The 25026-nt window shown below is 35.7% G+C and overlaps 1 protein-coding gene across 5 annotated transcripts; it reads left to right on the forward strand.

The window, feature by feature from the left end:
* The first annotated feature begins 734 nt into the window (after window positions 1-734).
* On the forward strand, window positions 735-23481 carry OSGIN2 (oxidative stress induced growth inhibitor family member 2). 5 transcript variants are annotated; one of them, XM_059043579.2, is made up of 7 exons: window positions 751-1054; window positions 4356-4771; window positions 8605-8759; window positions 14115-14251; window positions 14814-15005; window positions 17652-17743; window positions 20175-23453. In XM_059043579.2, exons 2-7 carry the CDS (start codon window positions 4668-4670, stop codon window positions 21196-21198), a joined length of 1704 nt encoding a protein of 567 aa, XP_058899562.1. In that variant the 5' UTR covers window positions 751-1054; window positions 4356-4667; the 3' UTR covers window positions 21199-23453. The 5 variants fall into 5 exon arrangements, with proteins under 5 accessions (XP_058899563.1, XP_058899562.1, XP_058899565.1 ...); XM_067017306.1 differs by having other exon boundaries at window positions 774-1093; window positions 20175-22193; XM_059043580.2 differs by lacking the exon at window positions 4356-4771 and having other exon boundaries at window positions 735-1054; window positions 20175-23481.
* Window positions 23482-25026: the final 1545 nt, after the last annotated feature.

The following is a 25026-nucleotide window of genomic DNA, read 5'->3' on the forward strand; positions in this document are numbered from 1 at the left end:
CCCTGCCCTTTCCCCCTCCATGAAACGTACTCAGTGAATCTGGGGCTGGGCTGAGCACCTGTATTTTTTAACCAGCGATGCCACTTACTTAAGGAATGGGGACCTCAGTCGGAAAGCCAGACTTCCCCCATCAGAACACTTGGGGTGGGGCCCGGGCACCCATGGTTTGGTGAGTTCTCCCAGGCGATTGTGAGGCAGGGTCAAGAACGAAAAGCACGCGGAAGCTCCGGGCATCTGCGCCCAGGCCAGCGCGAGGTAAGGCACTAAAGTGGTTTTCGTCGAGCGGGAATCTCCGTCTTGCCGGGCGTACTCGGTGAGAGGCCCGCGTGGACCGACTCTGGAAACACTGGGGTGCTCGGGTCGCAGAGACCGCGCAGCACGCAGGGATTTCCCCCTAACCGTCCCGCTACCGAGGTTAGCGGCTCTTCCTCTTCCCCTCGTCATCCGGCACTCAGGATGCTCATCCTCCCAGGCTCGCCAACCTCCCACGCCGCAGGTCGGGAGCACGCGGAGGGGCCGCAGGGCGAGGGCAGAGGCCCAGGTCCCAGTAGCCACCGCCAGCCGTCTGATGGGAGGACTACCTCGGCCCCCTGCCCTCTCAGCCAACACTTCTTCAGGCCGGGCCCCTCGCTCTGGCCGCGGCTCCACCAATCCCGGGCCTCGCCCGCTGCCGCCGCCTCCGCACCTGCGAGGAGGAGCCCGCCCGCCTCCGCCGCAGCCGGCGCAGCGTCCCCGCCCCGTTCCGCCCCCATCGCGGCGCCCAGAGATCGTCGGCCGCCGGCGTCCTGCTGCCAGTAGTCGAGGAGCGGAAGCCGCTTTCCTGAAGCGGGCTTGGGTGCTCCAGAGCCCGGCCGGCTGCTGAACCGCAGCTTCCGGCAGCCGCGGCAACGGCTAGGCGCGGGGCGCGGGCGCCCCGAGGACCCCGTAACCGGGCGGGCGCCCCGAACGGGCAACACAGCCGAGGGAGGTGGCCGTGGCGGTCGCGCTCGGGCGCCCGTGCGCCGCGCTCCATGCCCGTGTGGTGCTGCCGCTGCTCCCTGGCCGGTCATTTCAGGTGACTTCTCCACCGTGGAAGAAAAGGGGGCAGGCGGAGGTTAGAGTGCTGCGGGGCCCTGCGGCAGGGCAGGGGCCGAAATGGGTAGAGGCCGCGCGGGTTAGGGAGTCGGGGACGGGTCGGGGGTGGAAGGCAAGCGCCTGAACTGCAGAGGCCTCCCGCCTCGGCTGCTGCTTCCTCCTGGTTCCTGGCTAGTCGAGGTTCCCCGCCTTGGCTCCTGACTCTGGGGGACTCTCCTCTGTTGTCCCCTTTTCCTCTCCCTGGACCGTGCCAGTCACGGGACTGTGGGACCGGCTAGGCCCGGATCTAGTCGGTTACGGCGAACTGAGACTTAAAAGTAGTGCAAAGTTTTAGTGAAGGGTTGTGAGGTTCTCCCAGCCCCCCACACACCTTAAACATTTGTGTTTTTTTTTTTTTTTTTTTAAATCTAATAACCTAAGTTACTGGGTTGAAGGGAGGCAGGCAGCTATGTTTAAAATGTGATGTTCTAGCTACAAATATGTTTTGACTTTTAAGATGTCAGTCATTGTAAGTAATATATATTGTAGAAATTTGAAAAATGTGGCGATTCTAGACTAACATGAGGAACGTTTTTAGGGGTGATATGGATAATACGTTTTAAAATAAAAGTTTATGTACTGGATCTAGCACAGTTGGCCAACATTTCATTCAGTTATGGAGAGAAAGACCAAAAGCAACTTGAAACTAGTTTTAACTTGTGAAGAAAAGATAAGCTTAGCGAAGACTTTAGTAAAGTGCCTTGCCTTATATATACACGAATGTGCTAGAATAACGATATGCAAAACTTCTTCTGTAAAATATGAAATTCTGATCAGAGTTCTTAAATTAGGCTGCATATATAGACTTTAGGTGGCCAGTGAACTTGGATATAAAGAAAGGTACCAGAAATTTCCACTCAACTTTAACCAAAATCTATTTTCTTCAACTGTGAATATAAGCAGTAAATCGCAGTAGTATTTGCGACTTTGTCATCAATAGAAATCACAAATATTTCCATACCACATTAATTGTTGCAGATACCTAGAAATACTGTTTATTTATTTCTTCAAGATTACAGTAATTATTTTACATCACTGAATTTGTTATTTAATACAATAGAGGAATACGTAAAAACATATTCCAAGTTTACTTTTTAGTTTCCTTGTAAATCCTGTTATGTGTTTAATATTATTCAAAGAAGAGGTCCAGAGGCTTCACCAAATTGCAAAAGGGGTGTAAGGCACAGAAAAGACTCAGAATTACTGTTGAACTAGAGCAGCAATCCAGGCTTGCCTACCTTCTCAGTGAGTTTTGTAGGAGTCTCTAAATTCTGGATATTAAAAATTATTTTATGTAATAAACTGCTGGATCTTAAATTCTAGGCAAATTTGTGTGTTACCTACTTGACAGACAGTGATTTGAGAGTATCAGATCCACTTTGGAGAACTTTAGAAAACAAGTTTCCCTAGTGAAAACTTGTTAAACTGAAGCCCCTGAGAAAATAATATGCCTTTTAGAAAGTACTGTCCAAAAGCCTTTTGACACCTTTTGGTACAGTTGAATTCTAAGGACACAGCTTGGGATTCATACGTGTTCAACTAACGCTAGGTAGTGAATAGCATGTGCTTACATCCTTGTACAGAAATGCGGAGGAGGAGGTGAAAACAAGGTATTTGCTCTATTTTGATCTTGAGGGATAAGGGAAAACAAGCCTGCTAGCCAAAGAATAAAAATTGTGATTGATAAACCATATTTCCATTGTATAAACAGCTCTATCTCATCTAAAATTTTAAAAAGAAAACGTTTATTTAATAATTAAAACATTTCCTTAGGAGAAGGTTTATAATTTACTAGCACAATTTTTTTTTTGAGTAATTTCATTAGGAGCACATTTTAAAACCAATTGTGACAGTGTCTACATTTTGGATCTTGCCTTATATCTGAAAGAATAAATATTGTGAGAGAACTGTCTCCTAACTTGCCAAGGAAGAAAACTTCCATACTTCCTGTTCTAGAAGATAAAGAGTGTGACTGACTTCCTTTGTGACTTTAGAACCTTCTTTTCTTATGGTAGTATCAATTTGGTAAAAATCTAAGCTCACGCTTCCAAAGACTAAACTCAGGTAGTAAAGCATTTCATTCTGAAGGATCATTTAGAAAAGTATTGCTAGGTGTGAGAAAAGTGTTTTGTTATTCAAATAATATGTCTGTGCCATCCTTTTAAATTTGTTTTGAGTCTTTGGACCATAATGTTTCAAAAACAAAACATGGAAGGCATCTAAAATGATCTGAAATTCCAAATAGTCTTCTAATTTGATGCCTAAGAATAAGGTAACTATTTTTGCATATGTGTAAAGTGCTATTCTTTAGTATTTCCTAAAATTTAATTATATTTTCCAATTTATTGCCTCAAATAAAGGAAAAGTAGATTTTTTTAAAGTAGATTTTTTTATTACTCAAATACTTGTTTTAAGTAGAGCAAACATTCAGCAAATTGGATATCTGCAGTGGAAATGTTCACTGTTCATAGACCTGTAAACACAGTTTGCATATAGTATGCATATACTGTAAAATATATACAGCAATTCTAAATTTATAGTTTAGACTGAATTTTTTAGAAAGAATACTTACTAATAGGTCTTCGTTTCATTGTTGCTTTATGTAAATTCAGTGAACCTTCTTTTCATTTCTTGATTCAGTTTTTCATGCCTGTGTTAAACCAGTATTTGTCAAGTACCATGCAAGTTTAGTACAAATAGTTTATACCAATATTATGGATTATATACACAAAGATTATACCTATGACTAGTTAGTAGAAAATCAGAACAAATTACGTATACTCTGGAGAATTAAGATAAGCTAAAACTTTGGCTCTATATACTCTACTTGAGTCTTGGGAGAGACTAGTGTCAAATTGCTTGAGGCCCCCCCCCCCACAAAAAAACCCTACTAGATCTAATAAATGAATTCAGTGATATTGCAGAATACAAGATCAACATACAAAAATCAGTTGTATTTCTGTACACTTACAATGAACAATCTGACAATGAAATTGATAAAACAATTCAATTTATACTACCATCAAAGAGAATGAAATATTTAGGAATAAATTTAACAGAAGAAATGTGAAACCTGTATATTGAAAAGAATGAAAGGAGGCCTAAATAAATGGTAAGGAATCCCATGTTCATAGATTGAAAAGCTTAGTATTCTTAAGATGGCAATAATGGCAATATTCCTTGAATTTATCTACAAATTCAGTGTAATCCTATCAAAATCCTAGCTGCCTTTTTTTTTTCAGAAATTGATGTGCAGATCCTAAAAGTCACATGGAATTACAAGGAACCCAGAATAGCCAAGACAATCTTGAAAAAAGAACAAAGTTGGAGGATTCACACTTCCTAATTTTACAACTTACTACAAAGGAACTGTAATCAAGACAGTGTGACGTTGGCATAAAGATAAACATAGATCAATGGAATAGAATTGAGAGTCCAGAGATAATTCCCTTCATTTGTTGTCAGTTGATTTCTGTGGGATCCCAAGACAAAAGGGAAATATCAGTCTTTTCAACAAATGATGCCAGGACAGATGGATATTCACAAACAGAAGAATGAAGTTGGACTGCTACCTCATACTATATATAAAAGTTAACTCAAAATGGATGAAAGACCTAAATTTAAGAACTAGAACTGTAAAACTCATAGAAGAAAACAGGTTTGTAATCTTAGATTAGGCAGTGCTTTCTTAGATATGACACCAAAAGTACAGCAACAAAAGAAAAAAATAAATTGGACTTGATCGAAAATTAAAACTTTTGTGATTTAAAAGACAATATAAAGAAGGTGAAAAGACAACCCACAAAATGGGAGAAAATATTTACAAATCATATATCCAAAAAGGGACTTGTATCAAGGACATATAAAGAATTTTTTAAACTCAACAATAAAAAAGATAACCCAGTTGGAAAGTGGGAAAATAATTTGAATTATTCTCCAAAGAAGATATACAGATGGCCAATAAGCACATGAAAAGATGTTTAACATTATTAGTCATTAGGGAAATGCTAATCAAAACTGCAATGAGATGCTACTTTACACCTACTAGAGTGGCTAAAATAAAAAACACAAAACATGCTGGTGAGGATGTGGAAACATTGGAACACTCATATCACTGGTGGGAATGTAAGATGATGCACACTTGGGAAAATAGTTTGCTAATTCCTCAAGATGTTAAACATAGAGTTTATGGCCCAGCCATTTCATGCACTCCTAAGAGAAATGAAAATGTTTGTCCACACAAAAATTTATATATGAACGTTCATAGCATATTTGTAATAGCCAAAAACTGGAAACCATCCAAATGTTTATCAGCTCATGAGTGGGTAATATACAATGGAATATTATTCAGGCATAAAAAGGAATGAAGTACCAATACATCCTACCATCTGGGTGAACCTTGAAAACATGCTAAGTGGAAGAAGCCAGACACAAAAGGCTACATAATGTATGAGGGGTTCCATTTATTTGAAATTTCCAGAGTAGGCACATCAATAAGACAGTAGATTAGTGGCTGCCAATGGCTGCGGGGAGGGAAGAATGAGGAATGAGTGCTAATGGGTGCAGCATATACTTTTGGGATGATAAAATTTCCCTGAAGTTATTGGTAGTGATTGCAAAACCTTGTGACTACTTAGAGCCCTGAATTGTACACTTTAAAAGGGTGAATTTTGGACTTCCCTGGCAGTCCAGTGGTTAAGACGCCGTGCTTCCACTACAGGGGGCGTGGGTTCAATCCCTGTCAGTAAACTAAGATCCCACATACCAAGTGGTGCCACCAAAAAAAATAAATAAAAGGGTGAATTTTATATGTGAATTATATCTCATTAAAGGTTTTTTTTTTTTTAAAGCATTACCAAATTCCCTCTATTTACCTTGGTCTAAGGCCTGATCAGATGATCTTTGTTTTTCTGATGTTTTTGAGCTCTTGAAAACTTTGTCTTTCTTGATTATTAGAAGCCTAACAGAGGAGGCATTTTATTTCTAATTGTCTTAACCTCTTTTTTCTTAAGTATAAACCAATTATTTGAGAAGACTAGTCCAGTGTAATGAAAGATCCTTCTAAAATGTATAGTCAGGGGGTTGTTGGTGGTGGGATGAATTGGGAGATTGGGATTGACATATATAATTGGGAGATTGGGATTGACTAATATGTATAAAATAGATAAATAATAAGAACCTGCTGTACAAAAATAAATAAAATTCAAAACAAAATGTATAGTCAATTTATAGAATTGATAGCTATATTAAAATTCTGAGGCCTGTGAGAAAAAAAAAAAGGTTTCTTGAGACATCTTGACTTAGAATATTAAATGCCTCTTAATAAGTTATTTAAAAAATGAATACTGTACCTTTAAGTAAAAGTGATTCGGAGTTTAAGCCAACACTTCTCTTCTAGCCATGATTTTTTTGTTCTTAAGGAATTTAAATATTAAATATTTGTTTCACAGCGTTTATATGTAGACTTAAGAAACTGGCCAAGGCATTTTAGATCATTGAGTTTTGCTTATAAAATCAAATATGGTAGTAACTGCTAAAGTACCTTCATTCAGTCATTCAGAGGGTTATCAGTGTACAGGATATCAGATAATATTCAAGTATCCAGCTTAATATTTATATAGTCTCAAGTTGACTCTAACCCCCAGCATATCTGCCCTCTTATTAATGTGAAACATTTGTTAGGGTTTGAAGAAGGAGACATCTTTTTAATTACCAGAATCTTAGAGTGATGATCATTTTTATTAATTAAATTCCAGGTTATATGTATGGAAGCAACAGTGTTTGAGATAGGGATGTCAGGAGGAGACTGGCCATGATGTCTGCATCTCCTGAAAAAGAACTGTGGCCTTTACAACCACTATAATATTAATGAGGCCTGGATACCTAAAAGTACTAATCAGAAGCATCCAAAGGAAGCTGGGGAACCTGTCCTGGGCACACACTTTGGAGAAATATCAGGGATAGGCCCAAGTATAATATACTCATGTTGAGTTCAGTTGTCAAGAAGCAGAAGGCAAGACAGCTAGTACATCTGGATCTGATCAGTGGTGGGAGTTGGAATACTCTGAAAGGGATGCATTGAGCATAAGACACTTCTTTCAGGGTCAGGCTTGCAGTGTGAGGAGGGGCTTTCCTAAGTAGCCATATCCAAAGGGTATCAGTTCTGGCCAAAAGGGGCCATGTATCGTTAGGGGAGCCCAATTACTGGGGGTGGGAAAGCTGTCAGTGTATCCTGGGAAACTCTGCCCTATCCTGGGGTAGTTTGGGAACTTGGAAGGTTATAGGGAAGGAGAAATTTTGGTCTCTGCCTAATTCTTTCCATTTGTCATCCTCCCTCAAGGATCAGTGAGTCCTGTGAAATAACTGATCCATCCCCATGTTTATCATTTTAGGAATAGTAATAAGCACACTCACCCACTGGTCAGTACTCAGTTTAATATTTTCAGACATTGGCCTGTTTCTGACTATATGAAAATGAAAAATAATTCAGGAATTCTGTTCTGAAGTAGTCTCTAGTATAATGCAGAACATTAACTGTGTTCAAAGGATACTCCATTTATTGCATGAGCTTGTCAGAATGCCAAAACTAGTTTCTAGGGAGGCAGTTGGAAAAGAAGGTAGATTGGAAATCAACGTTAAGATCTTTGCATTTTTCAGTATCTCTTTGAGAATAAGATGTATAAACCTTACTTTTTTACCAAAATGCACTGTTTGTAATATATAAGTTCAGTAACTTTTCCTTAAAATATTATGTGTGACTTTTTTTCCAAATATACTGCCTCTATTGCACTCTTCTTTATATTAATGAGAAAAAAGTGAAGGAGAAACTTTCCAGTCCTAGGAGATCTCAGAATTATAAAAATCCCTAATACAATGTTGTGTCTTTGGTCGTTAAAAATAGCTTCTTATTTAAGACTTGCCTTCAAGGCATTAAAGAGACATGAGCAGCTACATTCAGCCCTCCATATCCACATGTTCTGTGTCCACGGATTCAACCAAATGCAGATGGAAAATATTGGGGAAAGAAAAAGTTCCAGAAAGTTCCAAAAAGCTAAACTTGAATTGGCTGCATGCAGGCAACTACATACATAGCATTTACATTGTATTAGGTGATATAAGTAATCTAGAGATGGTTTAAACTGTGTGGGAGGATGTAGGTAGGTTATATGCAAATAGTATGCTATTTTATATAAGGGACTTTGAGGATCCATGGATTTTGGTATTTGGGGAGTGAGGGTGGGGTTCTGGAACCAACCCCCCTTGGATACCGAGGGACCACTGTATTTAGGATTTCTGACAAAGTGGTGTACATTAACGTGGCTAAGGTACTAATTTGAAAGCATTAATCAAAAGGATTTCCTTTTCTCCTTTTATGGAACTATTGAATATTTTATGGCCTAAATAAAATCTGAATAAAGACAGATTTTTATAAAGGCTATATTGACTATATATCTGTTGTTTTGTTTTTGTTCCATATTTTCCTTTTAAAAGAAACTATAGTGACCCTGAAACTGAAGGAGAGATTTTTAATTCCTTAGTGCAATATTTTGGTGATAATTTGGGGCGAAAAGTTAAAGCTATGCCATTAGTTGAAGAAACTTCTTTACTTGAAGATTCATCAGTGACTTTGCCTGTGGTAGTAATAGGTAAGTTTTATTGCATTTTATCTCTCAAAATTACAGTTCTGATCCTTACTACTTTTATAAATGCACAGTTACATAGCACAAGTTCTTAGGATTGTATTGAGAAGTATTCTTAGGTTGCTTAATATTTTTAAATAACCAATAACCAAATCTTTGGAGAGAGGAATTGGTTTATCTGATATTAGATTCTGTGTTAGAATGGAACATTTTTTCATTGAAGGGTTGATATTACTCTATTATTTTAAAATATCAGTAGTCTATCAGTTGTGTTACTTATATGACATTGTCATGATAATGATGATAACCAATGTTATTAGAGCCCTGTATAGAGCATTCTGTGTACTTTATTGGATTATGCCTTACAACCCTATAGCCCTCTGAGGTTGTAAGGTATGGACAGACAGGGAAACTCAGTAGTTGAGTAACCTGTGCAAGTTAGTAGTCAGTGCTCAGTTAGTAAAGAACATTATAGTACTCTACAGTTATGTTTGTAATATTTTAACCATATGTTACTATTATATATCCATTGTACCACCTTAATAGGTATATAAGATTTAAAAATTAAGTTATTAATAAAACCTAATTCAAAATTATAAAATTTTATGATTTTGTTTTATTGCATGTATTTAATTACCTGTCATATGTATCTTTAATATTCAAACTCATGAAGTTGGACAAGTACTATAGTGTGAAACCAAGCCAAAGGAAGGAATTATGGGACATAATGTACCTTGATGGCATACAATTTCCTTAGTTTCTTTGACTTGTATCAAGTTAATGGAGAGGAAAGTCCTGTGCTCTGTCTGGCATATTGACATCTCTCCATAGGAGATTCAATAAAGGAAGGAAGGGACGGAGGGAGGGAGGAAGGATGGACGGAAGGAAGGGTAGGTCTACACTAGATTCCCCTCTAGGGGAGCTGACAGTGTTTGCAGTATTTCTCATCCAAGATATCTTGGAAACTAAATCTCACGTGCCCAGTTATTTCCCACATATCCAACCCTGGTTTTCCATCCTGGATGTCATGCCATAGGCAAAGAAACCTATGTCTTCTTGTCCTAGTTGGGCTGTGGCAGGGTCAGAAAAGGAAAAACTACTTTCATCTGCACCTTACTTCCCCCAAAGCAGTCTGTTCGTATTTTGCCGCAGCTAGCCAAAGTGTAGCTTAACCTCATGTATATAGGGCCATTATTGCTGGCAGTAGCACTGTCAGGTGATCATAATAAAGGGCTAATTTCCTTAATGTATGTAATTGGTTTTCTGTTGCTGTCATAACAAATTACCACAAACCTGGTGGCTTTAACAACATAAATTTATTTAACTGTTCTATAGAACAGAAGTCCAACACTGGTCTCACTGGGCTAAAATCAAGGTATCAGCAGGACTGCATTCCTTTTGGAGGCTCTAGGGTAGATAGAATGTTTCCTTGCTTTCCCAGTTTCTAGAGGCTACTAGTATTCCTTGGCTCCTGGACCCCTTCTGCATCTTCAAAGCCAGCAATGTTGTTTCTCTTTTAACCTTTCATAGTTATGGTTCCTCCTTACCACAGGTGGGAAAGGGTATCTGTTTTTAAGGACTTGTGTGATTAGATTGGGCCCACCTGGATAATCCAGGCTACTCTCTCCAGCTCATGGTCCTTAATTTAATCACATCTACAAAGTCCTTTTTCTCTGTAAGGTAACACTCTCAGGTTCTTGGGGTTAGGAATGGGAAATCTTTGGGAGTTGGGGTACATTCTGCCTGTGTATATATTTCTCTATGAACTGCTTATTTGTATTCTTTTTGTATTGTCTTTTGAGTGTTATTTCTTTTTGATTCTTTGAGATATTAACTCTCACTATTTTTCGTATAGTCAGTATTTATTTTAATAGTCTTTATTTAGAGCAGTTTAAGTCTATAGGAAAATGAAACAAATTACAGAGAATATTTCTGTAAATACTCTCCCAACCCCCTTTTATACCTTTTATTAACATCTTGCTTTGGTGTACATTTGTCACAATTGATGAACCACTGTTTTTATACATTATTATTAACTAAAATCTATAGTGTGCATTAAGGTTCACTCTTCGAGTTGTACAGTTCTATGGGTTTTGCTGGGTGTATAATGTCATGTATTATAACATCATATAGAATAGTTTCACTGCCCTAGAAACCTGTGTTCCACCCATTCATCCTTTCCTTCGACTATCAACCCTTGGTAACCACTGATCTTTTATTTTACTATCTCTATACTTTTGCCTTTTCCAGAATGTCATATATATGGAATCACTGTATGTAGCCTTTTCAGACTGTCTTCTTTGACAGTCTTAGCAATATGCATTTAAGATCCCTCTCTGTCTTTTCATGGCTTGATACTCATTTCTTTTTATCACTGGATACTGTTGCATTGTATGGATGTTTCAGTTTACCCATTTGCTTATTGAAGCATATCTTGGTTGCTTCCAATGTTTGACATGTATGAGTAAAGTGCTGCAAACATTTATGTGCAGATTTTTGCATGGCCATTAAGTTTTCAACTCACCTAGGAGTGTGAATGCTGGGTCATGCGGTAAGACTATGTTTAGCTTTTTAAGAAACTGTCAAATTGTCTTCCAAAGTGACTATAATTTTGTATTCCCAGCAACTATGAATGAGAGTTCCTGTTCCACATCCTTGGAAACATTTGATACTGTCTGTGTTTTGGGGTTTAGCCATTCTGATAGGTGTGTGGTATCTCATTGTTTTAATTTGCAGTTCTGTAATGATATACAATGTTGAGTAATTTCTCATATGCTTATATTCCATCCCTATACCTTGAGGTACAGAGCTTTTCCCTACTTTTTAATTGATTGTGTTGGTGGTTTTCTTATGGTTGAGATTTAAGAGTTCTTTGTATATGTTAGAAACAAGTACTTTATCAAATACATGTTTTGCAAATATTTGCTCCTAGTCTGTGACTTGTCTTTTCATTCTCTTAACAGTGACTTGGCAGAGCATAAAATTTAAGAAGTCCTGCATATCAATTTTTTTCTTTCATATATCTTGCTTTTGGTGTTATATCTAAAAACTCATTACCAAACCCAACGTCACCTAGATTTTCTCATAGTTATTTTCTAGATGTTTTATAATTTTGCGTTTTATATTTGGTCTGTAATCTGTTTTAATTCATTTTTGTAAAGATATAAAATTAGTATCTAGATTCATATTTTTTACATGTGGATGTCCAGTTGTTCTAGTACCATTTGTTGAAAAGATTATCCTTTCTCCATTGCATTGCCTTCGCTCTTTTGTCAAAAATAAGTTGACTATATATGTGAGGATCTATCTCTTGGCTGTCTATTCTGTTCCATTCATTTGTATATTCTTTCATTTCCACACTGTCTTGTTGACTATAGTTTTACAGTAAGATGAAATTGGATGGTATTAGTCCTAACGTTGTTCTTCAGTATTATATTGGCAGTTCTGGGTCTTTTGCCTTTCCATTTAAACTTTAGAATCAGTTGGCCAATATCTACAAAGTAACTTGCTGGGATTTTGATTTTGATTGCATCAAATCTGTAGATCAAGTTGGGAAGAACTGACATCTTAACAATATTGAACCATTCTATCCATGAACATGGAATAGCTTTCCATCAGTTAGATATTCTTTGATCTCTTTCATCAGAGTTTTGTGGTTTTTCTCATTTAGATCTTATGTGAATTTTGTTAGACTTAAACCCAAGTATTTCTTGCAAATATAAGTGGTGTTTTGTATTTAATTTCACATTCCACTTGTTCATTACTGGTCTGTAGGAAAGCAGTTGACTTGTATATATTAACCTTGTATCATGCAACATAATTGCTTGTTACTTCCAGGAGTTTTTTTTTGTCAACTCTTTGGGACTTTTGACATAGATAATCATGGCATTTGCAAACAGACAGTTTTGTTTCTTCTTTCCCAATCTGTATACCTTTAATTTCCTTTTCTGGTCTTAGTGCATTAGCTAGGATTTCCATTAAGGTGTGTGATGAGTAGGAATGGTGAGAAGAGACATCCTTTTCTTGATCTTATAGGGGAAAAAAAACCCCTAATTTCTCACCATTAATTATGATGTTAGCTGTAGGATTTTTTAGATACTCTTTATCAAGTTAAGGAATTTCCCCTCTGTTGTTCGTTGAGAGTTTTTACATGAATAGGTGTTGGATTTTCTCGAATTTTTTTTTCTATTTCTGTTGGTAGTATGATTTTTCTTTAGTTTTGTCTCTGTCTTTTTGATTAAAGGAAATTAGCTCTTTGCCTCAGATCTTAACTCCCAGTATTTGCCATTTAAAAAAAAAATTATGAAGTCAAATGGTTTATTTTCCTTTCTGTCTTTTGAGTTTTGTGTCATACTTAAAGGCTTCTTACTACAGCATTATAAGTAGAAATATTAACCTCTTTCCTAATATTATGATGTTACTTTTCATGTTTATATCTTTGAGCTTATTTTATTTGGGGCAAAATATTAGACAAGGAACAGGATATTTTTCTGATGGCTTACAGTTGTCCCAGATAAATTAAATTTTGGGTAGATGGATATAATAGAGAAGTGGCAACCCAGACTAAAAGAAATACAGAAATCAAAGTAGTTGTTGGAGCTCAACAACAACAAAAAATCCAGTTTGGTTTTGGGTAAAGGATATAGAAATACAGGAGGGAAGTTATTAGGAGGTGGGACTTGAAAGATGGTTGAGACCAGAACATGGAGAACACTGGATAGAAGAAACAAGCAATGAAGGGCTTTGGGTAGAGTGGGTAACATAGCGTGGGTAACATAATGAGAACTCTGTTATGAAAACTCATTTGAATGTAGAATATGAAATGATTTGAAGTAGGTGAATCTTGAAGGGGAACAAGAAGAGATTTTTGTCTTCTGAGTGAGAGTAACAAAGACAACTAAATGGATATAGGTGACAAAATACATTTAAACCAGAACCTGATTAACTTAGGATTTTGCTGGTAAGTATCATACCAGCAAAGGAATGAGGTTTAAAGGAGAGGGCACCAAAATGGAAGAACTCATGAATTTGCTTTTGAGCACATTGTGATTAAGTTATTAGTGGTTCAGTCAGGTGAAGAAGCGGCATATGGAAATTTGGGTTATATTTTGGGGGTAAGAGGTCAGCCTAGATATCTAATTTTGAGGGTTAGTAGCATAGAGAGTTGAAGCTTTGAGTAGGTGAGACTCCCAAAAGAAAATAGGAGAGAAGACAAAAATCTTCTCTTGTGAATACTTGGCTTTGAGAGTTTAGAGAAAGAAGAATTGGTGAAGGAGAAGAACCATCTGTGAAACAGAAAAGCCAAAGAACATGAGTATTAAGATGCAAGATACACCCCTCTCCACCTTTTTTTTTTAATAGGAAATGGACCCTCAGGAATCTGCCTTTCTTATATGCTGTCAGGCTACAGACCATATTTATCATCAGAAGCAATACATCCAAACACAATCTTACATAGCAAATTAGAAGAAGCAAGACATCTTTCCATTGTTGATCAGGTATTATTTTTCACATGTTGATGCTTTTAAATTTTTTAATACTGAGACAAGGTTAATTTGCTACTATATAAGCATTGTATTTCTTAGCTGAAAACCTTTTCTTCTAAATAACACCTTCTAACATTTTAATTTTAGATTTGTAAATATATTCTGCTGAGTTGCTTCCATTTATTTTCCTGAATTAATTAGAGCAGAATTTCCCAAATTATTTCCTGATGGAGTTTAATAGGTGCTCTATACTCTAGTAAGTTTGGGAAATGCTGCTTTTTATTATTAGAGTGTCATGGTAGACATAGTAAGGCATACTAGCATATTAAAGGCATCTTCAAGTTTTGTAGTAAAACGATCTGATTAGCTTTTTGAAACCTAACCTTTTCCAATACTTATTTGACCAGAGAATCTATTAAGATCTCAAGGAACGTCAGTGTTTTGTATCACACTCTATCGGAAATGCTGGATTACAATAATGGTCTTCACTATTATTATGTTAGCTGGAGTTTTTTTGTTTGTTTTTCCAAACTCTATCTGCCTTTTTTCTTTCTTTAAAAAAAAAAAAATTCAGGACTTAGAGTACTTGTCTGAGGGCCTTGAGGGTCGATCATCCAATCCTGTTGCAGTACTTTTCGACGCACTTCTTCATCCAGATGCTGACTTTGGGTATGACTATCCATCCATTTTGCATTGGAAATTAGAACAGCATCATTATATCCCTCACTTAGTTCTTGGTAAAGGTCCACCTGGTGGAGCTTGGCATGTGAGTATATTTTCCTTAGCATTTTAGTGAATGTGAATTATTATACGTCATCTTGATAAGACCATTTTGATTCTTAAACATTATGATATAATGTTATGTATGATGATTACCACATCTTTATCTGAGAATTTTAATGTGTTTGGATAAATACGAATTAATTACTAGTAGAAATTAAGCCAAATTTGATTAGTGATAGTATCTTAGAATAAGTGTTTCTCTAAGAATTATACAGAAAATATTTCAAGAAGTTTTGCATAGTAAAACATTTTTAATTCATTTATTCATTGTAGAGTTTACAAAATCTCACACAGTATTTCATTCTAATATGTATTATTTCCCTACATTTTCAAGATCTTAAATGAAAAATATAAAAGAAAAAAATTGTATTAGTCTGCTTTGGCTGCTAAAATAAAATACCATAGACTGAGTGTCTTAAACAACAGATTCACACTTTGAAGGCTGGAAAATCCAAGATCAAGGTGCCAGATGATTCAGTTTATGGTGAGGGCTCTTTTTCTGGCTTGCAGACAGCTGCTTTCTTGCATATCCTTATGTAGCAAAGAGAGTGTGAACTCTCTTCTTGTAAAGCCACTAATCCTGTTATGAGGGCATCAGTCTCATGACCTCATCTAGCCCTAATTACCTTCCAAAGGCCCCATCTCCAAATACCATAACTTTGGGGGGTTAGGGTTTCAGCATGTGGATTTGGGGGGTGATACAATTCAGTCCATAGCGGAGGTTAAACCAGAGGACTGTCAACATAAAGATACAGCATATTTCATTAGCGGGCAGCAACTAATAATTATTCTTCACTCCTGTGTCGTTAGCAGTTAGTACAGTGTCTAGTGTGTGGTGAGTGCTCACTTGTTGTACAAATAAATGTTAAATAATTTTTGCTGTGTTATGAAATAAAGACTTCACGGGAATTTTAACTTTAAATATCAAATCTTTAGTATAAACTTCAGTTGGATATCCCTATATTAGTGCAACGTTATATGGCTAAAAGTTGTTTACATTTATCAAACGATTGTTTCAGAGTATTTGGGGACTTTTTTTTTAAATTTTTTTTATTTTTTTTATTTTTTAACATCTTTATTTGAGTATAACTGTTTTACAATAGTGTGTTAGTTTCTCTTTTACAACAAAGTGAATCAGTTATACATATACATATGTTCCCATAACTCTTCCCTCTTTTGTCACCCTCCCTCCCCCCCTCCCTATCCCACCCCTCTAGGTGGTCACTAAGTACAGAGGTGAACTCCCTGTGCTATGCTGTAGCTTCCCACTAGCTATCTAATTTACATTTGGTAGTGTGTATATGTCCCTGCCACTCTCTCACATCCTCACAGCTTACCCTTCCCCCTCCCCATTGGGGACTTTATAGATTAACTATATCGCTGACTTTTTCATCTTAATTACCTTTATGGTAATGGATAGCAACTATCAAAATATCTGTGCCTTTTAGCTTACATGTTTATATTTGCTTTGTTAATAAGTAGCATTCTTAATAAAACTGCATTTATTGAAAAAGCCATAATACATTTTTTAAGTTTTTAGAGAACCTTCTATAAATTCCTGAGGTTTTATTGTACATATATATTTTCTGCTTAGAAAAATGTGCAGGCAATATTTGATCTCTGTTACTTCATTTCTCCCACTTACATTTAGGAAAGTTAAAGTATGGATAAGCCTTGATTACTAAAAACATATTTGAATCAGTGCTAAAGTGATATATACCTGAAACTTGGTTCTAATCCTAGTATCAGGCCCAGCCTGCTTCAAAGCAGTGGCAAGTTGCTGCATTCTCCTGTGGTGATCTTGTACTGTCACAAATAATATGACTTTATAAGCCGTAGCACATAATAAGTGCTCTGTAAATGTTAGCCAATAATAATAATAATAACAAGTCCCATTCCCCATACTGGGCTGTGTAGAAACAGGGCAAGAAGGGTTCAGATAAAAAAAAGGCATAGCGTAAAAGAGTTGGTTGAAGGAGATCGTTGAGGTCATTGGGAAAGGTGCTTTTGGCCCTTGGGCTTTTCTTGCTTTGTACTGAGCAAAGTAGAAGTAGGGCAAGCTTGAAGGGGCTCAGTTCCTTAAAGGCAGCATTAGCCTCAGCAGTGACTCTGTTCTTAATCAGGCAACCACTTACTTATTTCCCTAGTTTTAGAAAGCGATGCCTGCTGTATTGAAACCAGCTTAGACTTCACAATCATAATTGATTTTGGGGGGAAGCTATTTTGCTTCCCATTTAAAAAAAATTGTTAATAATATTAAAATGCAAAGACATTTAAAGTGTTAGAAATGAACTTTTCCCCTTTTGTTTAAAATGAAAATACTGACTTGCTCTTCTAACACGATATTCTGCATCTAATTATGTTGATTATAGGCATTGGGTAATATTGTAAATTTGATTTATAAATGTATAATTACATGAAAGAAGGAGTATAGATACTACCAAGTGTTGAAAATATTTGAAAGTTAATTGGAATAAATTTCTAGAGGTGATTTACACAACCATTTAGGACTTCTTTGAGCTCTGCTTATCCAGTCTTAATTATAGTAAATGAGATGGCTTTGGTTTAAAAAAAAAACCTTGTTACTGATAAAATATGTTTTTTGATTGTACATTTTTTATTCAAATAGAATATGGAAGGCTCTATGTTGACAATCAGCTTTGGAAATTGGATGGAGCTACCTGGACTTAAATTTAAAGATTGGGTATCTAGCAAACGAAGGTAAAGATCAAACTATTAAAATTTTGGTGTACAATGGGAGTCTGTTAGCAAATCTCAAACTAGTTGTGATCCTGTCTTAGATGAATAATATTGATGCATGTGTCTTTCAAATAACACCTCTTTGCAGCAGTGGTTATGAGCTAGTTTCTATTTAGAGATTTTATAAAACTAAGCACACAGAAGTAAGGACTTGTCTACAGATTGTTAATCATAGTTTTATCCCACTCTCCTGTTAAACCACTCTGTTTTGTTACTTTCTTGTCCACCTACATATCCTTTCCTTATTTACTTATTTTTATGAGTGGATATATATAACTTATTTTTATGAATGGATATATAACTTCATGTATGCATATCTCATATATACATACCTAAAGTATTTGACTTTTCAGAGTACAAGAGTATATATAATGAATAATTTTAAAAAGCTTAAGATTTATATGATCTGAAGAGAAACCAGAATATATATAATGAATAATTTAGAATGATAGAATAAAATAGAATCCGTGATGTGATTGCCTCCTTGGCTGTAGAGGTAAATATTTAATAAGAATACTAAAATATGGGAATAGAAAATATGAAAATCCCCAATACAACATTGTAAAACAACTATACTTCAATGAAAATTAATTTAAAAAAAAAGAAAATATGAAAATCTCAACTTGAAAGAATAAAAGTTTATTTTGTATTTATTTGGGAGAAAGAACCCAAAATTTAAAAAGAGAAATAGGAAAAGCCCTATCATTTTCAAGCCATTTTCATTCCTATAGATAGGAACTACTAATACACAGATTCTACTCTAATTTGACTGCTACCAGAAACAATAAATTAAAGCAGGAAGTTACTCAACCTTTGTTAGAACAGGACTGTAATGTTTGAATGCTTGACTTTCTGCTAGATAGAAACCATGTTAATCTACAGTAATTATCCTTAATTTAAGAAGATTTAAGGAAAGTAAATTTAGACTAGAGTAAATTTAAACCTTTCAAATATGACTTTTGGGTTTTTAAAAAGGAATTTTATATGGATTTGAAATGTTAAGTTGCAAAATCAGGCAAATTGTACAAGTTCTTGATTTTTATAAGTAAGAAAGTGAAATTGCTCAACATATTTTTCCCTTTATGATGTGGGTAAGAAAGGGAAAGAAAGCTTTATGATTTACATACCAGAGTGTTCATCCTTCTAAATTGAGCATATTGTGTGTTTAAGTAATATGTGAAAATGAATCTTGTGATAAATATTAGCTTTAGTTCCTGCCCTTGCATAGTGTTAAGACTCTTAGACCTCTAGAGATTGGCAGGGTTTAAATCCTGACTTTGTAACTTCTAATGTTATGACCTTGGTCAAATAACTTAAACTAGCTATCAATTTCCTAGTTTGCAAAATGAAGATAATAATAATAGTAACTATTACATAGGGTTTCTGTACAATTGAGAGTTAATACATTCTAACTCTTAATTATTGTAGTCATTAAACTTGGAACTTCTTCCAGTTACAAGTTACACTGAATTATGTGAAATGATTTGGTGTTTTTTCTGGGTTTTCTTGGCCCCCTGCATGGCTTATGGGATCTTAGTTCCCCAACCAGGGATCGAACCCGGGCCCTCGGCAGTGAAAGCACGGAGTCCTTACCACTGGACCACCAGGGAATCCCCTGATTTGGTGTTTTTATTTCTACTTACTTCTAATTGGGGCATTGTTTAAGGATACTAACGCCCATTGCTTTAAATTTCAAGCAGAAAATGAAAGATGTATTAACGTGCTTTTTTCATAAAGAGCAGCTTATATTTATAGATCTCTTTATGAGTAGGAAAACACAGAGAGAGAAATGTTATCTACTTAAATATGAGTTTGTTCAGCAAAAGACTGATCTGAATTATTTTTGGTCATTAGGAAAACAGAAAGCAACTTATTAAAAATCATGTCTAGATATTATGTTTGAGAAGTATATGTATTGCAGTCAGACCTGTAATATCTCAATGGTTGTAATCTAAACAATTCAATCTACAGATAAATAGAATACAGACTGAATAGTATAGCTATAGACTGAATTATTTAGATTACAATTGTGAGATAGAATAAAATAGTCTAATTTTCAGAAATCCACATTTTAATCCATTTATTTAATAAAAGTTTATTGATAAAGGCAGCTAATCTGAACAGATACTTATACAAGGCATTGGGGAAACAAAGATGCATTAAATACAGTCTCTACCCTCATGGGACTTCCTCCATTGATAAACTAATTTATTAACATTTTTAAAGAGAAGGAAAGGCTTTCTTTTTTTATAAAGTGTTATGGTAAGTGTTAGCTTTAGCTTGGACAGTCCAGAGGAATTAAAAAGATATAATAGTTTACTAGATGGAGAAGTACTAATCATGGAAACTAAAAGTATTATCCTCATAGAATATTTTCCTTTTCTTTTTATAGGAACCTAAAAGGGGATCGAGTTATGCCAGAGGAAATAGCTCGCTACTATAAACATTATGTAAAAGTCATGGGTCTTCAGAAGAATTTCAGAGAGAATACTTACATTACCTCTGTATCAAGACTCTACAGAGATCAAGTTGATAATGATGGTCAAGACAGAGATATTTCAACACAGCATTTACAGATAGAGAAGTCAAAATTTACCAAGAGAAACTGGGAAATCAGGGGTTATCAGCGAATAGGAGATGGTTCCCATATTCCCTTCTGTCTCTTTGCTGAAAATGTAGCTCTGGCAACTGGAACATTGGATTCTCCTGGCCGTTTGGAAATTGATGGGGAAGATTTTCCTTTTGTGTTTCATTCAATGCCTGAATTTGGAGCTGCTATAAGCAAAGGAAAGTTGTGTGGCAAAGTGGATCCAGTGTTAATTGTAGGTTCTGGGCTTACCGCAGCTGATGCAGTACTGTGTGCTTACAACAATAATGTCCCTGTGATTCATGTATTTCGCAGACGAGTAACTGATCCAAGCTTAATTTTCAAACAGCTTCCCAAAAAGCTTTATCCAGAATACCATAAAGTCTATCATATGATGTGTACTCAGTCATATTCTTTAGACTCAAATCTTTTATCTGATTATACCAGTTTTCCTGAGCACCATGTGCTTTCCTTTAAGTCGGACATGAAATGCATTCTTCAAAATATCTCTGGATTGAAGAAAATATTTAAGCTGTCTGCAGCAGTAGTGTTGATAGGTTCTCATCCCAATCTGTCTTTTCTGAAGGAGCAAGGGTGTTACCTGGGCCACAACTCAAGCCAGCCAATCACATGTAAGGGTAATCCTGTGGAAATAGATGCATATACATATGAGTGTGTTAAAGAAGCCAACCTTTTTGCATTGGGTCCTTTGGTTGGAGACAATTTTGTTCGATTTTTAAAGGGAGGGGCACTGGGTGTTACACGCTGTTTAGCTACAAGACAGAAGAAAAACATTTATTTGTTGAAAGAGGAGGAGGAGATGGGATAGCTTAGAGCAGGTTTACAAGTAATTTATATGAACACTTTACCATTAAAGATTTTTAATAGTGGTTTTACAGTGTACTGGCTTGAATTTTCTGAACTTGAATTAACTGGGAGAGCCTCAAGCTATAGTAACTATTTTTTAAAGTTACCAGAATTTGGTGTCCTGATTACATTATAATGTATCAAAGCTGTCAATTGTCAGACAAATAGAAACACTGCCAATTTGGTATACTTTAAGTTCTCACTTAACTAAAACATTCTTTTCTTCCAAGACTTATTTTTTGTGATCACTGTTGGTTATTTATGTTTGATTACAAAATATAACAGCATTGAATCTATAAAACCACAGTCATTAGGCCAGAGGTTTCCCTCACTTTATATATTGGGTCACCTTGCTGCTCAAAGGGTGGTTCAAAGATAGCATTAGCTTCATTTGTGGCTTGTTAGAAAGGTAGACGCTCAGGACCCACAACAGACTTACTGAATCAGAAATTACATCTTAATGAGATTCTCAAGGAATATGTATGCTTATTAAAGCTTGAGACACACTGGTCTAAAAGAAAATGGGATGTAAAGGTATAGATGCTGAGGGTGGGTGGAAATAGAGGGCATATACTACTCAGGTTTTATTTATTTTGAAATTGTCAATTGTATAAATCTAATTTATTAACAAATATGATGGGCTTTTAAAATTTTTTATTGTTGAAACCTTGACAGGTAATTCATAGTTTCAGCTTCTAATTTAAAGGGTCCAATAATGTTGGCATATACTGAGACATCCAGGAACCTGCTGAGATATTTTTTAGAGATATATTCTCTAGTTAACTAGCGTAATACTTAAACTAATTTGCAGTTCAGTAAATTTTGAATGGAACTATTTATTCCTTTGTGAACACTAAGTTAATTTCTGTCACTGAAACTTAAGATATTTGGGCATAAGTACTTATAATATTGCAATACTTTTTGAGTATTACCTGAATTATTAAACATTAAAATTGAAAAAGTTAAAAACTGTCTTTTCTATTCCCAAGATGATTACTTTGAAATTTGTTCATTGGAGATGACATAGCATTTAATCCTTTGGTTATTTATTGAATTATATGTTCTATCTTGATTTATATTTAAGTGTGCTTAATGTCTTGTGTTTTCATGCAAATGCCTAGAAATTTAGTATTAGACAAGAAAAGTGTTACTTGTGAAGTTCTCCATGACAAATTGAATTTCTCAAGTCTTTTTCTCTCTGTTACTTTTGTTTTTTGGTAAAATTTATTTCACCTGGAATGTGTTTATTCAAAGTCTATTTCTATTTTTATTTATTTATTTATTTATGGCTGCATTGGGTCTTCGTTGCTGCGCCTGGGCTTTCTCTAATTGCAGTGAGTGGGGGCTACTCTTCATTGCAGTGCGTGGGCTTCTCATTGCTGTGGCTTCTCGTTGCACAGCACAGGCTCTAGGTGCGTGGGCTTCAGTAGTTGCGGCTCGTGGGCTCTAGAGTGCAGGCTCAGTAGTTGTGGCGCACAGGATTAGTTGCTCTGTGGCATGTGGGATCTTCCCGGACCAGGAATCAAACCCTTGTCCCCAGTATTGGCAGGTGGATTCTTAACAACTGTGCCACCAGGGAAGTCCCTCTATTTTTCTTTTTTAAGTATTAAAAAATGGACTAAAAGTCAGTATTTTTCTGTTCATGTTATTGCAATGTTATGTGCTTACAGAATCATAATTCACCTTAGAATTGTTTGGAATAGACATCTACAACTAGCTGTTTCAGATGAATTCTTACACGCTTGATAACTGTCATGTATGATTAACTTGATTTTAGAAATGACTTACCCAGTTTTTATAATGGTAACTTTTTCAAATTAGTTTCACACCTATTGATATGGTATAACATCCTTTCATGCACTTGGTTGAGCACTTTCTGGTTTGTTCTTTTGAGCTCTGAATGAGTTGGATTGGATGTTTTTCTTAATGTCGATTCTAAATTGAAAATGACATTGTTATAAAGATGGTTTCTAGGGAAGGAAAAAACTGTTGACATCCTCTTGTGTATCAAAAGTTTGCTTTTACCCAACCAACAGCATTTTTGCAATGAGAATATTTACATACACACACAAAAAGACTTCAAGGAAAATAAAACTTAAGAAGGGCCCTAAAGGCCCTAAATAAACCTGGTGAATAATTTCATTTTTAGTTTCTCAATTCTCCCTCAGACCTATCTGTCCTATGTTGCATGTAACATTAAAGCTTTTTCTGTGATATAATATACTCTTGTACTCTTAAGTTGATCAATTTCTGTCCCATAATTCCAAATCTTTCATTATTCATCAGTATCAACTACCTATTCAGAGAGGGAGGAAAGCACTAAATATTTTGACTAGTCATACCATGATGTGGGCATCTCCTTCGTCCCTCAAAAGTCTAGCTCTTGAAAGAATGGTTAAAAAGCAGAACCTCTTTGGGGTTTTGAAAATAATACAATAAAAATAAGATTTAGTCACAGCTCTGTGTTTTAAGCAGTCTGAGTCTGTGAACTTTGTTCAACTTTACCTTTTTTTAAAGTGAAAGAAAGAAAAAAAAAAAAAGCCAAGCATTCAGTTGAGACCCCAAACAGGCCAAACACCCTTGGGAATACAGTTACTATAAATCGGCACTACTCTAAAACCAGTCCTCAACAGGATCACACGTATTTGCCAGTAAATTAACTGCCTGCCACCACAGAACTGGATACTCTCTAAAGGACGACAACAAAATCCAGACCCTTAGCAACATCACAGCATCCACAATATACAATATGCAATACAAAATTATTAGGTGTGAAGACAAGAAAATGTGACATAACCAGAGAAAAAAGGCATCAAAATAGATCCAGAGTTGACACAGATGTTACAAATAGCACTTTAAAAGCTACTATATAAATGTTTAAAATATTAAAGAAAAAGGATTACATTGAGTGAATAGGTGGTGAGTCTCAGAACAACAAAAACAAAAAACAAACCCATATATTCTACAACTGAAAAATACATTCTTAAATGAAAAATTCACTAGATGGGCATAAAAATATACAAGACACTGTAGAAGAAAAGATCAATGAACTTGATAGGTTAATTGGAACTACTCAAACTAAAGCATAGCAAAAGGATTTTTAAAAAGAAAAAAAAAAACCTGACATATGAGATAAATAACAAGTGGTCTAACCTGTATAGTTGGATCCAGAAGGAGAGGAAAAGTGACTGGAGCAGAAAAATATATATGGAAAAATAAAGATTAAAAAATTTACAAATTTGATTTAAAAAATAAAAACAGATCCAAGAAACTCAAGCTGCAAACAGGATAAATAAAAGGAAACTGGTCAATTGCTGAAAAAGATGAGAAATTTTAAAAAGCAGTCAAGAGTTTGACACATAGCAGTGAACAATAAGAAGAATGAACAACTTACCAGAAAAATGTAATCAAGAAGACAGTGGAACAATGTCTTTAAAGTGCTGAAGTTTAAAAAAGGGTGTCAAACTAAAATTCTATATCCAGTGAAAACATCCTATAATGAAAACTGAAAAAATTCGATACCAGGAGATATGCACTACAAGAAATCTTAAAGGAGGTTCTTCACATTGAAGGTAGTGATATCTGGTGAAACATATATCTACACGAAGGAAAGAAATTCCAGAAATGCACATTTTAAATTATTTTTCTAATTTTTCTAATTCCTTGAATTATTTAAAATCTAATTGACTATTAAAAGGAAAATGACAGTGTTTAACCAGAAGAAAATTTAAAGCAGAAATTAAGAACTAAGACTTAGGACATGTAGAAGTAAAATATGTGATAATTTTAA

This window comes from Kogia breviceps, chromosome 17, assembly GCF_026419965.1.
Source record: "Kogia breviceps isolate mKogBre1 chromosome 17, mKogBre1 haplotype 1, whole genome shotgun sequence".
Lineage (NCBI taxonomy): Eukaryota > Metazoa > Chordata > Mammalia > Artiodactyla > Physeteridae > Kogia > Kogia breviceps.

Excerpts from the sequence above, each read along its gene's own strand:
- OSGIN2 (XM_059043579.2), top strand. The coding sequence starts at position 4,668 with ATGAAGTTGGACTGCTACCTCATACTATATATAAAAGTTAACTCAAAA. Across the intron at positions 8,760-14,114 it reads TTTGCCTGTGGTAGTAATAG|GAAATGGACCCTCAGGAATC; the intron begins GTAAGTTTTATT and ends TTTTTTTAATAG. Across the intron at positions 14,252-14,813 it reads ATCTTTCCATTGTTGATCAG|GACTTAGAGTACTTGTCTGA; the intron begins GTATTATTTTTC and ends AAAAAAATTCAG.